General features: G+C 43.2%; 1 protein-coding gene across 6 annotated transcripts in view; it reads left to right on the top strand.

Annotated features, from left to right (window-relative positions):
* COBLL1 (cordon-bleu WH2 repeat protein like 1) overlaps positions 1–15,146 on the top strand; it is a 196,487-nt gene that overhangs the window by 145,397 nt on the left and 35,944 nt on the right. For all 6 annotated transcript variants that reach the window (XM_089660113.1, XM_089660136.1, XM_089660108.1 and 3 more), the window contains 4 exons: positions 414–621; positions 7,095–7,323; positions 12,798–12,836; positions 13,757–13,845. In XM_089660113.1, coding sequence (XP_089516239.1) covers positions 414–621; positions 7,095–7,323; positions 12,798–12,836; positions 13,757–13,845 — 565 coding nt within the window. The remainder of the gene's footprint in view (positions 1–413; positions 622–7,094; positions 7,324–12,797; positions 12,837–13,756; positions 13,846–15,146) is intronic.

Raw genomic sequence — 15,146 nt, 5'->3', positions numbered from 1 at the left:
TCTGAAAAACACCTCTGAGAAGCGTTTTTGGTGCAGTTTTATGTCACGTATCCTTTAAAAAAGCTGTAAAAATGCCTTTGCGTTTTTGAGGTGTTTTTGCGGCAGATCAGTGTGAAAGTAGCCTAACTATAACAGAAGCCCCTTATGACTGTCACAGCAGATGTGCAAACCTGGGGACACAAATCGGGAGCTCTCGCTATCAGTTTACAAGAGCTATAAAAACTGGTTATTTTACTCTCTGCAGTAAATGTAGACTACAGTTTTTTCATTCTGAAGCTATCCTATTAGGGTTGCCCCCACAAAGCTGAGAAACCGTGGGTAGTGGAAGCGGGTGAAAAACAGCTGACTCATAACTTTACAATTGGTTTTAGTTAACAATAAACTGTACCCTTTTTTTTTTTTTTTTTAACCAGCAAACCCATGATGGACCTGCTGGTATTCCTTTGTGGACAGTATCATCTGAACCCATCCACCTACACGATAGAACTGCTCTCATCAGATAAAAACCTGCTCAAGTTTAAACCGAACACACCAATTGGAATGCTGGAGGTAGATAAAGTTATCCTGAAATCTAAAAATCTGGAGGACAGACAAAAAAAACCTGGCCCAACTATGCCAGAGGTGAGTTTCCTCTCTTAAAATATTTGCTTGGGAGTTTATTTATGGTTTCATCATCTCATGATAGCAAAGGGAGTCTCACATTTCTATCATGTGGCTTACTTGTTTGTGTGCATTAATAAGCTCGGATTTCACATAGGAAAAAATAAGCTTGTGTGACTGTCTGCTTCGGTGTGGCCCCATAGGGTAGCAGCTAGGAGAAAGTAGACGTGCAAAATGAAAAAAAATTGTTTCAGTTCAAAATCTTAACACATTTTGTGTAGTCTGATTCGGTAAATTTGTTCCATTCATTTTTGGGATTCGTTTTGGTAATTCGTGTAGGAATTGAATTCGAAAACATTTCAACTAAATTCGAAAAGTCCTTCACTTTCGAAATGGATTTAAAACAACAAAATTTTAAAAGTCATTTGAAATCGAAAAGATTTCAACTGAATTTGAAAAGTTAAATTGGCCCTACACATGTAGATTTTTCTCCGAGAATATTAATTTCAAGAATACTCATTTGATTTTGAGGTGGGGTCAAATTGATGATTGTTTTTCAACAGCAGTGATGGAAAAATTCGAAGGGGCTGGAAGGAAAACTTTTCTCCATCAAAAGAATTTTCGGCCAGTGTATGTGGTTCTCATTCAGAAATTACATTCATTTTGAAATTGAATGTTCAAAGCAAAAGACAGTTTTTGAACGACATTTGTCTATTCACCAAATGTGCAAACAATTTTCGTACAACTTTTTCTTACAAATATTCTCGGGCGAAAATCTGCATGCGTAATGACCAGTTTAAGGCTGGTAATACACATGCAGATTTTCGGCCGAGAATATTTGTTTCAAGAATATTCATTTTGATTTTCTAATCGTTAAGCTGGCCATACACAAATCGATTTTAGTTCGAGAATTTTAGTTTCAGGAATATTTGTTAGATTTTCTAATCATACGTGGGGTCAAATTGATCATTGTTTTCAACAGCAGTGACAGGAAAATTCAAAGGGGCCGGAAGAAAAACTTATTTCGATCAAACAAATTTTTGGCCAGTATATGTGGTTATCGTTCAGAAATTAATTCATTTTAAAATCGGCCATAAAATTAGAAACAATGGCTTTGAAATGACAGAGCTTAATTTTTTAAGGACCCGTTGGTGTATGCCTCCCAGTCCAGGTGCTTTATTCACCTTTTTTTCTGTCAAAATATTTCTGGATCATATCAATTGTGAGCCAATGTAGATCATCTGGAGCTGTGTCAATACCATGCCCATTATTATTATTATTTATTATACAGTATTTATATAGCGCCAATAGTTCGCTCAGCTCTGTACATTACAATGGGAGACAATATATGAGACAGTACAATAACAATACAATGCGGTACACGAGGGGTTCGAGGGCCCTGCTCCTTGGAGCTTACAATCTAGGAGGGAGGAGATAGTGGTACGGGAGGAAAAGCTGTGGGGGATGGAGTGGTAGGAAGAGTGGAGGAGATCGGCAATTAGCAGGGGGCGGGGTTGGCTTCCCTAAAGAGGTGGGTTTTCAGGGTGCGCCTAAAGGAGAGGAGAGTAGGTGATAGTCTGATGGATTGGGGTAGGTAGTTCCAGAGGATGAGTGATGCCCTGGAGAAGTCCTGGAGGCGGGAGGAGGAGACCAGGGAACTAGAGAGAAGGAGGTCTTGTGAGGAGTGGAGAGTGTGTTTTGGGTGGTATTTGGATATTAAGTCAGTGATGTCGTTTGGGGCAGTATTATGGACAGCTTTGTACGTCAGTGTTGGCATTTTGAATTTGATCCGTTGGGCAATCGGAAGCCAGTGGAGGGATTGGCAGAGGGGGGCGGAGGAAACGGAGCGGTTGGTAAGGTGGATGAGTCTGGCTGCCGTATTCAGGATCGACTGAAGCGGGGATAGCCTGTGGTGAGGGAGGCCAGTGAGGAGGGAGTTGCAGTAATCGAGTCGTAATATGATGAGGGAGTGGATGAGTTGTTTAGTAGTTTCTGGAGTTAGGAATGGGCGTATTTTGACGATGTTGCGGAGGTGGAGTCTGCATGAGTTTGTTAGCGATTGGACTTGGGGCTGGAAGGATAGTTTGGAGTCAAGAATGACACCAAGTACTCTGACTTGCCGGATGTGCCTGATGGTGGCATTGTTGGACGTGATGGAGAAGTCAGTGGGGGGGGGGGTGCGCGGGCCGGGGGGGGAAACTAGGAGCTCGGTTTTGGAGAGGTTCAGTTTAAGGAAGTGGAGCGACATCCAATCTGATATGTCGTTCAGTAGGCTAGTGATTCGGGCGGAGACTGAGGGGGTGAGGCGAGGGGTCGAGAGATAGATTTGCATGTCATCGGCATAGAGGTGGTAGTTGAAGCCTTGAGAGTGTATCAGTTGGCCAAGGGATGAGGTGTAGATGGAGAAGAGAAGGGGCCCGAGGACAGAGCCTTGAAGGACCCCGACAGTGAGGGGGAGGTGGTAGCATTATAGTTAACGCTGAAGGAGCGTTGGGATAGGTAGGACGAGAGCCAGGAGAGAGCAGAGTCTCTAAAGCCAAGGGACTGTAGTTTTTTGTGGTCGACTGTGTCGAAAGCCGCGGAGAGGTCGAGGAGTAGGAGCACTGAATAGTGGCCATTAGCTTTGGCGGTTAGCAGGTCGTTGGAGAGTTTAAGTAAGGCGGTTTCGGTGGAGTGTAGGGGATGGAAGCCGGACTGTAAGGGGTCGAGGAGGTTGTTGGCGTTGAGGTGGGAGCTTAGGCGATTATAGACTAATTACTCAAGGAGTTTGGATGTAAATGGCAGCAGGGAGATGGGTCCAAGGTTTTTTGGGTCAGTGGGGTCCAGGGAGGGCCTTTTAAGTATGGGAGTGATGTGCGCGTGCTTCAGAGGGGAGGGGAATGTGCCAGAAGAGATGGAGAGATTAAAGATGTGGGTGAGGGAGCGAAGGATGGAGGAGGAGGGAGGTCATAGCAGTTGTGAGCGGATAGGCTCGAGGGGGCAGGTGGTGAGGCGGGCTTCAGAGAAGACCTTAGTGACCTCAGTGGTAATAAGGTCGAAGGAGTGGAGTGTTGAGGGGGCTTCAGTGTGAGGGATGTTAGGTGGGGTGGAGGTCTGGACAGTGGTGAGGCCAAGGGAGAGGGGTGTTGAGGGGGTTGCTGTGTGAGAGGAGATAGGTGGGGAGGAAGTCTGAGCAGTGGCGATGTCCCTGCGAATTGTGTCAATCTTGTTTTTGAAGTGATTGGCAATCTCGAGGGCGGTCAGTGAGGTGCTGGGTGGAGGTGGGGGCGGAGAGAGTAGACAGCTGAAGGTAGAGAAGAGCCGGTGAGGATTGGAGAAGAGGGTATTGATGAGGGTCAGAAAGTAGGCTTGTTTGGCAGCGTGGAGGGAGGAGGTGTAGGTGTGGAAGGCGGATTTATAGCTGGTTAACGCTAGTTGGGATCTGGCTTTGCGCCATAGTCGCTCCAGTGCACAATGCGTCGTTTGAGAGTTTTGGTATGATCAGTCTGCCAGGGCTGGAGCGGTCGGGGTCTGATGTGTTGTGTGGTTAAAGGCACTAGTGAGTCAAGAGCGGTTGACAGCGAGTTGTTATAGGCAGTCGTGGCCAGGTCGGGGCAGGACAGGGGAAGGATGCTGTCGTAAAGTTGGTCAGCTGCAGAGTGGAGGGGGGCAGGGTTCAGGTTGCGGAGGTTTCGGCTGTTAATAGTTTGGCATTTGGAGGGGTAGGTGTTTGAAGACGAGGATACAGAGAAGGTAATAAGGTTGTGGTCAGAGAGAGGGAAGGGGGTGTTTGGGTTATGGACAAGAGCTCCTCCATGCCCCTTTGTATACACAGAGCTGAAGAAGGTATTTAATAAATTTGCCTTCCCTCCGTCCCCAGTAACCCACTCTAGATTATTTTGTAAAGGGCCTACATGCTCGGACCTGAGCTTTTTACTATATATATTTGAAGAATTTTTGGGGGTTTGTCCTGCTATCTTTTGCAATCCGTTTTTTGTTTTAAATTTTTGTGGCCTTTTTCCTTTTTGCATATTCTGTTATATTCTTTGTAATGTTTAAACTATGATAGTGTTCCTTCATTTTTATATTTAATTAAAGCTCTTTTCTTATTATCTACTCCTTTTTTAACTTTGGCCGTAAGCCACATAGGTTTGATTTTTAGCCTTTTAAACTTGTTGCCCATGGGAATATATTTTGCAGTGTGTTCACATATAGTCTTTTTGAAGAACTCCTATTTCTGTGTTGTGTTCATTGATGCCAATATTCCCTCCCAGTCTAAGTCTTGGAAAATTAGCACTCTTAAAATTTAATTTTTCCCGTATGTGCTTGCTGTTTACAGCTAACAATAAATTAAATCATGTTATGGTCACTGCTACCCAGATGTTCTTTTATATGGACATTCCTAATAAGCTATGCAGGGTTTGAGATTACCAGGTCCAGCAGAGCATCATTCCTAGTTGGGGCCTCTATAAAATGTACCATAAAATTGTCCTGTAGTAGGTTTAAAAAGTTTTGCCCTTCAACTGTTCCTGCAGGACCATTATTCCAGTCAATTTTCGGGTAATTAAAATCCCCCATTATCACTGTCCCAGCCCTTGCAGCCCTTTTGATCTGTTCAAGGAGCTGAGTCTCCACCTCCTCATTAACACTGGGAGGCTTATAACAAACTCCAATGATTACCTTTGTTGTACGCACCCCCATGTGCAGTTCCACCCATAATACTTCAGCCTCATCACACTCCATAAACTAGGTCCTCTTTCACACTCGCTCTGAGATCGCTTCTCACAGAGACACACCACCACCTTTCCTATTTACCCTGTCTCTCTCCGAAAGAGAACATAGCCAGGAATATTACTGGCCCAGTCATGTGAAGAATGAAGCCAAGATTCAGCAATACCAATTAAATCATAGTTCTCTTCATGCACCAAAGCTTCCAACTCACCTCTTTTGCTTGGCAGACTTCTGGCATTGGTGAACAAACACTTTAATTAGTTGACACCTTGTGTACACGTATTTTGCATATTTTTTATTTTCATACAAATGGTACCAATTACACTGGTTGTTTGTAACATGGGAACCTTCTTATCTGCCATAGCCCTCCCCCCATCTTTCTCCATTCCACTCACCAATAAGGACTGACCCCTGTCTGATCTGTCTACCCCATTAAAATCTAATGCTCCCTCCCCCTCGATCCTAGTTTAAATACTCCTCCAGCCTTCCCATAAACCTCTCCCCCAGCACAGCAGACCCCCTTCCATTTAGGAGCAAACCATCTCTAGCATATAGGCTGCACCCAATGTAAAGTCAGCCCAGTGCTCTAGAAAGACAAATCCTTCCCTCTTACACCAGGTCTTCAGCCATGCATTGAGTTCTCTAATCTCCCCCTGTCTTTCCAGAGTTGCGCATGGCACAGGTAATATTTAAGAGAATATCACCTTCAACTTTAAAGTATTACTTTAATTTATTTATCCAGGTTCTTGCAGTAGGAGACAGCATATATTCTCCCCTTTCTCCTACCTCTCCTCCATTCCAGCCCTGCATCCTCCAAAAGCTTATTGAGCATGCAACACTTTCAGGAGTATGTTGGTTGCTTATGTCCTCCTTACGTAGACCCCCTTCATCATTGAGTGAGCTTGAACCAGCATGTGACACAGACATTTGGCACTTGTGGAAGTGACGAGTGCTGAAGAGGCTTTATGAGGTTGCATTGCTGTAACAGAGAAGAGGTAGTAGAATAAATGAATTACTCCATCATGCCTGCAGCCAGAGAGGTCAGTAAGGACTTCTTTTAAAATTATACTGCCTGTAAAAAAATATCTAAACAGCTGAATGTTTATAACCAGGATATAGTTCTATGTTAAATTATATTTGCACTTTCTATGTCAGTAGAAGTAGAAAGTATCTTACATAGGTATTGGTGGGAAAAGAATGCCCCCTAGCTTGTCAGTGGAAGTAGGATGCCCCTTACCTTGGTGTCAGTGGGAGCAAAATACCCCATACTTGGGTGTTCATGGGAGCAGGATGCCTTTTACCTTGGTGTCAGTGGACATAGGCTGCAGTGGTAGTACGATGCCCCTCACCTTAGAGTAAGTGGGAGCAGGATGTCCCCTACTTAGGTGTCATTGGGAGCGGGGCACCCCTTAACTGGGAGTAGGATGCACGTCCTTGGTGTCGGTGGTAGTAAGATGCCCAGTACCTTAGTGTAGGTGGGAGCAGAATGTCATTAGCCTTACTGTCAGTGGGAGCAGGATGCCCCTTCCCTTCGTGTTGGCAAGAGTAGGATGCTCCTTAGCCTATAAAGCTGGCTCTGGCTTTGCCATATTATATTATCACAGACTGGAGAGCAATCTGTTTGACAGTGCCTACAATATATCACACAAGCATAGTGGTTGATTTCAAGGTGGGGGTGAGCCTGGAAATATCTCTCCCCTCTCTAAACCTGAATTATTGCAGTTGTGTTTTCTAAGATTGCTTTACTAAAAACATCTAAAGTAAATATTATTTTTCTTTTTCAGCAAACTGTTCGAGTTGTCATCAACTATAAGAGAACACAGAAGACGGTGATGAGAGTTAGTCCTTTTGTTCCATTGCAAGAAATCATTCCCTCTATTTGCAGTAAATGTGAATTTGATCCTGAGACTACAATACTCCTACATGATTACTACTCACAGAAACCTCTTGACATCACAAAGTCTCTCAATGACCTTGGTTTGAGGGAACTCTATGCTTTGGATCAGAGCAAAGGTAAATTTGTTATACACTGTAATCAGGGCTGCAGTTATCGTGATCCAGTCTAAAATAACATTTAACTGCTTAAATAATGTCTAAACCAAGGGTAGGCAACCTTAAAGATGTGCAGAGCTACCTGAATATATCGCCTCCTCATCACCTGTCAAACACACTTTGATCGCTTTTCAGAGGAGTGGAGGAGCTAATAAAGGCCAAGGCTAAGCACAGGAAACTTGCCAGTACACTGCACTGCACCCGTGGTGTGGGTAAACTGCAGCATATCAGTGTGAAAGCAGCCTTATACTATTATGTGCAGTGTATTGCTTCACACTGACCTGAAGATCTCTTCTTTCCTACTGCTGGCAGCACTTCAGGGACCGCAAGCCAAGATAAGAGGTGGAGTGCAGTTCACTCCACCTCTGTTCACTTCACATGGGACAGGAGCCAGCGCTACAAAGGAGGCATCAGCTTATGCGGCTCTTGCTCCCTACTTCAACTCCAACTTAGCAAGTAGTCCCTCTGCATTGCACTCTGCATGATGCTCTGAGATGGCGGGTCAGCAAGCCCAGATCTTGATCCACCTGTCCGCAATCTACTGGTAGATCGCGATCTGCGAGTTGCTGACCCTGGGTCTAAACAATGATGTCCTTGTGGTCTAATCAGTGCTCAAGGGATGACAATGCAGCAAGGTAATGGATGAAGACCCTCCATGGGAGGCGAGCTTGGCTGAGTACTCAGCAGATGTTACATTTTTTTATAAAGTCCTCTGCCCCTTTCTAGCATTTCCAGACCTATTTCTGTTTCAATCATTTTTATTTCAAATTTTTCTTTTCAAAAAGAAATAACAAGACCTAACAAGTGCATAGGTGTTCGGATTGTACCATTCACATACGTACTGTGGTACATACAAAAAAGGCATATAATAAATATATATATATATATATATATATATATGGATGGATATCTATCTAAGTATATGCCCATACCTCCCCCTGAAGGGTAAATTTGGTGATGGCTAGAGAAATGTAACAAGAGTCAAAGCTCTAAGAATACACAATAGGGATTATTCCTCCTTACATGTCAAATCTGCAGCTTCTGTATGGTTACAGTGAGGTGACATTAAGCAAAACAGAGCAGGCGGTCAGGCCAACCCCTCTGATCCTGAAGAAGCCGTGGGCTCACCTGGGTCCCATCTGATCAGACCAAGTCATTGACGTCATGTAAATCCTCCTCCCAATGAAACCCACAGAGGATGTGGCATCATAAGTATTTAAATATTAGAATAAGAAAATAAAATAAGACCGCAATGCAATGCTGTGGTTAGCAATTAACAGTAGATGTCTAGATACAGAGCCAGGGAGCATCAATGCTCAGAGCAGTGTGCACCCTGAATCAGCCAAGACAACTATGGACAAAAATCATAAAAAAGGGAAGAGTAAAGGGGGAGAGACTGAAAGGATGGGGGGAGAGATAGGGACATGGGACAAATGGGGGGGAAAGAGGAAAGAATGAAATCAGAAGAAGAAGAAAACCAGTCCGTCCGAGAGTCCAGCGCACACCAGCCCAGGAGTCGGTCCCATCCATGCTGTACGTAAGTGAGCCATGGGGTCCATATTTTGTCAAATAGGGTTTGTTTGATCCCCCCGAACACCGACAGTCTTTTCAATAAGCATAATCCAATTGAACTTATGTTTCATCAATGCTCTATCAATGATTGGACTTTTCTAGTCCATGGCAATGGCGATTTTCGCTGCCAGAAACCTAAAGTAGATCAAGGTTTGTGTATGCCTCGGGACATTCTCAACCAGCTTAATTAACAAAGCGATGTGAGCATCTTTGGTTATGTTGACCATGGTAACCAAAAATATAAGGGAATGTATCCTCATCCAATGACGGACTTTGGAGCAAGTCCACCATATGTGTAGAACCATGCCTGTCTGGCCACAGCCTCTGAAACATGAGACCGACGATCCTGGTAACATTCATGAGAGGCAGTCTGGAACCAGGTACCACCTCACATATACATTGTACCCTGCTTCTGTCAGAGCAACATTTAATATTCCTCTGTGAACACAAGAGTTCTAGGACTGCCAGTCCTCCTCCCCAATAGACACGTCCAAATCCCTCTCCCATGCGACTTGATAAGAAAGTTTGCTTGACAGGGTAGTAAAGAGTTTGTACAGTATGGAGATGCATCCCCGCAGTTGAGTTCTTTGCATACATCTGTTTTCAAACATAGTGTGTAGTCAGATCAGGACTGTTTTTCTGTAGAGTATGCAAACAAATTATACATTTTCTGCAGATGAAAGTTCTCTGAGAGAGGCATCTCCAGGCTGCACGGAAAGTATGGGGATGAACGGATCTCCTTATGGTCAAGGAAGTTCCCTCTCCTTTAGACTCCCTTATTGACCCAGAAGCTAAAATGAGTGGGATACAGTCCTGGCAGAAACAAGAGGTTATTAAGGAGGGGGGCTGCCAGCATGTGAGGGAAACACAAGGGCCATCGTTTGCAATTCAAGTCCCACAAACTGAGGGAGTGGGAGAGAGTAGGGCATAGAATTGCTTTGCGTCGATGCAATGAGATCCTTAACAACAGATCCATGGAAAGTGGGGTGAACGCTTGGGCCTTGATGGACACCGAGTCAGGACGATATCCCCGATGATGGAGTTGACATAACTGTTAAAGTTGTGCTGCCACATTTTCTAAATTCTGGGACTTCCAAATCGCCTGCATATTTTGGGAAGTACATCTTGGCTAGGCCAATCTGTTGCCAATAGGACTGGGATGGGTGTTCTAACGTAATATATAACAGTCTGGGTAAAACCGTCATCTTGACTGAGGGGATTCTCCCCATCCATGACAAGCCTGCATCTGACCATGTCTCCATGTCCTTTCTGAAAAGGGCAGGGTAGTTATTATTATTATTATTATTATACAGGATTTATACAGCGCCAACAGTTTGCTTTATACAAGGAGGAAATACTAGGAGTCAATCTTCTACCTAAGTAAGAGAGTGAAGTTTGTTGCCACTGAAAGAGATACTGTGTCTGACACGTTTGCAATATCTAGTCAGTCAGGTTTTATTCATCACGTCAGACTTATCCCAATTGACTCCAAGACCGGAGATACTCCTAAAACGTTCCAGAAGGAAAAACAAATTCAGCAAAGAAGTGTGTGCAGAGGTGATGAATACGAATAGATCGTCTGCAAATAATGCACATTTGTGTCTTTTGATCCCCACTCTCCAGCCCCAGAATATCAGGGTCCTGGCAAACGGCGATTGTAATAACTAGGAGAGGGGTCAGGGGGCACCTCTGTCGAGTGCATGGGTTGAATGAATGGGAAATGGCTCTGATCTATGGTCCTTCAAAGTTTTTTGCACCGTAGGCGTGCTGTAGAGAGAATGAGGGAAGGCCAAAAATTTTGGTCCAAAATTCCACCTTTTCAACACCTGAAAAAGGTATGGAGGTAAGGCCAGGAGACTTTAACATCTTGCGCATATTGAGCGGTAAAAACATCCCTCATCTAGAGCCAGCTTCATCCCATGTGGACTGTAGCAGGGAGATTAGGTCCAGAGCTAGTCTCACCTGGTCTGCTGCCTGTCTATTGGGAAGAAATCCCACTTGGTCATGGTGGATGTAATGTGTCAGGAAAGTCAGTAATCTGTTTGACAAAATGTTGCTAAATAATTTTAGATAATTGTTAATTTGATAAATTGGCCTGTAGTTAGCCACGTCACTGGGATCTCTGTGGAGCTTTGGAATGAGAGATCTATACGCTCTATTGGAGTCTAAATCTATAGGGCCCCCACTCTGTATGGTATTGAAATATTGCTGTAGGGGTAGGGCCACGTGGCGAGCGACCTTTTATTATTCCAGACCTTTTTCTACATTTACTGTAAATATGGGGCAGGTGCAGGAACTAGTGTTTATACTGGAAAAAAAAATAGGAACATTGTTCATGATTCTTGTAGGACTTATTTATAGACTAACTGGATAATAGCCAGCTACATATATTTTTATTTATTTTTGAGTAATAAATCCGTAGTTCCTCATGGTTTTTTGTGAGTGAAGCTCATATGTCTTCTACAGTTATGTATTTTTTGCATGGTCATGTTATCTTCCATCATTACCTTTTTTTCATTTTTTAAATTTATTTTAAAGACACCCTGTCACCAAATTAAAAAAAAAAAAAAAAATTCAGATGGACGCACAGAATAATCAAGTATTTAAAAACCTTCTGAATTGGCTACAGTGTTGACACTGTAGAAAGTCCTTCTTCCCTCCCTTTCCCACTTTTACATAACTTTTTTTTTTTTTATTAGTGGCAGGAGGAGGAGTGAAGGGGAATGCTATAGAGCACATGTGTCAAACATTCGGCCCGTAGGCCAAATCTGGCCCATGCACCTAGGGATTTTCTTGAGCTGTAACATAGTAGAACTGCATTTTGCCATCTCCAGCCCTTGAATGCCAGCTCCCCGCTCACCATTGACACTTATAAACACAAGAAGCCTTTTTTGTTTACAAGAGCAGCTTTCCTCTTGGTGGCTTGTGGCTCTCACAGATCCCTGCCTGTCCTGCGAGCACTCAGCGGGGCACAGTGACAGATGCTGACCAATGATCTCCCTGCAAGTGTGAGAGAGAGAGATGGGGAGCCTTCTAAACAGCAGGGAGGTACTAGAGCTGGGCCAGGTAGGTGCAATGCAAGGCAGCATTTAGGGGGGAGAGATGAGGGATGTGTCCAGAGGTGGGGGATAGGGGAGAATGGTGCAAAGGTCAGAGCCAAGGAGGAGGGGTAGAAGTGAGATGTGGACAGCCTGTGATAGAAAGCTGAACTCGTATACCCTACACTCTGTATGTAGTGCACTTCTCAACCCTGCACTCTGTACACAGCGCACCCCTGATCTCTGCACTGCACATACTCCTGAAACTGGCACTCTGCATGTCGCATACTCCTGAATCCTGCACATAGCACACCCCTAAACCCTTCACTCTGTATGTAGCGTACTCCTGAACTCCGCGCTCTGTACGTTGCATACTCTTGAACTCTGTATGTAGCATATGCCTGAAATCTGCATACAGTTTTGCAGATCCTTTGACAGCAACCATAATGCTGATGCGTCCTGCAATGAAATGAAGTTTGACACCCCTGATAGAGAGTGTTAATCTGAGTGAAAGTTCCAACTCTGATAGAGCTGCTAACATCCAATCCAATATGGTGGTGTCCAGCAGAAGTCTCAGGGAAGATCTACCCGAGGGGTGGTTTTTACAGATAAAATCACATGTAATCTTATGGGAATACTGTTGTTGAAATGAATGATCTGATGACAGGGTCTCTTTACCATGAGAGCTGAGTTTATATATTGGATAACTTAGTTGCATACTGTCAAAGTCTGCACCATTTTCATTTTTGCATGGTTGTATAAATCACAGATTCTTGTATATATTTTTTTTTTTTTAACATAAAATGTATTTCTGCTTTCTTTTAGCTACATCTCCTACAGAAATCAGACTGCCACCTTTACAAGGCAAGTATTTTTAGTGTAAAAAAACCTTTTTTTCAGTCTCCGCTTCCTTCTTTTGTGAACTTTTAGAAGAACATAATAAATAGGACTTTAATAGGCACAGATTCTTATATGCTTAGTAACATAATGGCCCTTTGGTCAACCTGAGAGAACGTAAAAGATTTCCTCTGAAACAAAAACTTCTATAGTTCATAGTGCCAGATTGTTCAGATCTCCAAATATATCCTCAAATAGTTTTCTCTGCTTTATGCCTTAAGCTGAGAAGGCTGCTGCTATGGAAATTAGCCTATTACCTAGGCCAGACACCCAGAATCATTTGGTATATGTATATACCCATATTTTAGGTAAACCGTGCTTTTCCCACAAATAAGAAGTATAAGCAACATGGTACAAAGAGTAATGCACAGGTTCAGATTAAGGTTAAACTCTGGGCTGGAGAAAGTTTGCAATGGTTTCCCTCTGTAGATTTCAGTCTGTTTATTCACTTCTATCTCTGCTTGCCAGTTTAACTCGGTTCACACTACTGTGATATGATTTGCAGTGCAATTATGTAGTGCGAATTTGATGAAAATGTGGTTGCATTTTGGATGTGGTTTGCATATTCTATGGGACCAAATCGCACCAAAGTAGCACAGGACCCATTCTCAAAGTTGCATCTCAGCTGTGCTTCATTTTTCCAGCCCAGAGTTCAGTTTTGAGCAGTGTTGTCTGTCCAGCTTTTACTGCTGGCAGTTTTAAGATGCTTTAATGAAGATTGGGCCATTTTATTATATTCTTCTACATATTTACAACTGTTAGCAGCGTGAGGCTGCTATAAGCATTTGGAAAACACTGGATCAATGACACCAAAAATATTGTCCATTAAAGCTACTAATGTCACTGCTAGAGATGTTGTATTATGCCTAAGTATCTATATTTTACAGAGTCTTGTCAGAATGTGGAGATAAAGCAGAATGATGACAAACGGTTCTTTAATTTTTTCCGGAGAAGCACCAAAAAAAAGAGGGATCAGGTAAGATGATTACACGGATTACTGTACCTGTGTTCTTCATGGGATCTTGTTTTTTAGACTAAACACCTACAAATGGAACAGTCATGAACAGTCACTTAGATTAATAGAATGTTCTGCCCTTCACTAGACTCAGCATAGTCCACAAGAAGCATTTGTAGGGATCTAAAAGATTATAGTCATTCCCTCTAAAGCTACATATTTTAAACTTCCACGCCATGCACTTTCAGAGGAGGCATCCAGCTGCATGAGCATAAATTGTTAAATGATACGTTCACGTTTCAACAAAAAATAATAAATACACATTTATTTGCAGGTAGAAAAATGTGTTTTTTGTAGGAGCCTGTAAAGCATTGCACCAGCGATCAGCAGATCACTAATGCTATGCAGGTCTCCTGCAGACTGTACATGTATTCCATACCTTGTACGGACAAACTGATACTTACAGATAGGAAGAATCAATGAACTACCACGGCACTCACAGCGCCGTGGTAGTTAATTGAGAACTACAAGCTGACAGCCACAAAGGCTGAAGGGACTTGTAGTTTCTCATTCACAGAACACTGTGAATGAGTGATGTGGTTGGGCAGGCGGAGTCCCGCATGGCTATGTTTTCTTTTAACTTTGACAGCTTGTGGCAGCTGTAGCTTTATCATGCAAACACTAACTTCCCGTGCCTTCCTTTTGGTCAATTAGGCCACTCATAACAGTGAAGGACCAATGGTGAGGGGACAGTTAAAGTGGCACCTTCCTAGATGAAGTCAGAATATGCATAAGAAAGCTACTGGAGCCACTTGCTGTTTTTATCCAGTGGTGCATTACCAACTTTTGTACCATTCAAGTGTAATTCCATTCAAATTTGAAGGCTAAATCTACTCCCAGTCCCATTCTAAAACTATTCTATCTACACTGTAAAAGAAAAGATGTGTATACTTACATGATCTGAAGCCGCTTTGGTCTGGTCACATGACCAGCTTCCAGCACCAGCTTCAATGTAGAGGAGGGCCAGCCAATAACAGATGCCTCATAGTAAGTCTGTGGGTGACTTCATTGCCCAGGCTCTGTAGCCATTGTCGCTGCCTCTCCTTTACACTGAAGGTGGTGCTGGGACCTGATCATGTGACCGGACTGAAGCAGCTTCAGAATAGGTAAGTATACAGATAATTTCTTTTACTGGGTACTTAGAATAGTCTTAGAATGGAGGTGGCAGTAGGCTTAGGTTTAGTAAGAATTTGACTGGAATTCCACTTTAAAGTCACTTTGAGGTTCATAAACTCTGCTATTTGTAAGGGGAAACTTTTACT

Source organism: Staurois parvus, unplaced genomic scaffold (genome assembly GCF_062004578.1).
Source record: "Staurois parvus isolate SC_StPar_1 unplaced genomic scaffold, SC_StPar_1.0 ptg000031l, whole genome shotgun sequence".
In the NCBI taxonomy this organism is placed as follows: Eukaryota; Metazoa; Chordata; class Amphibia; order Anura; family Ranidae; genus Staurois; species Staurois parvus.
This window is presented reverse-complemented; position numbering and strand designations above follow the sequence as displayed.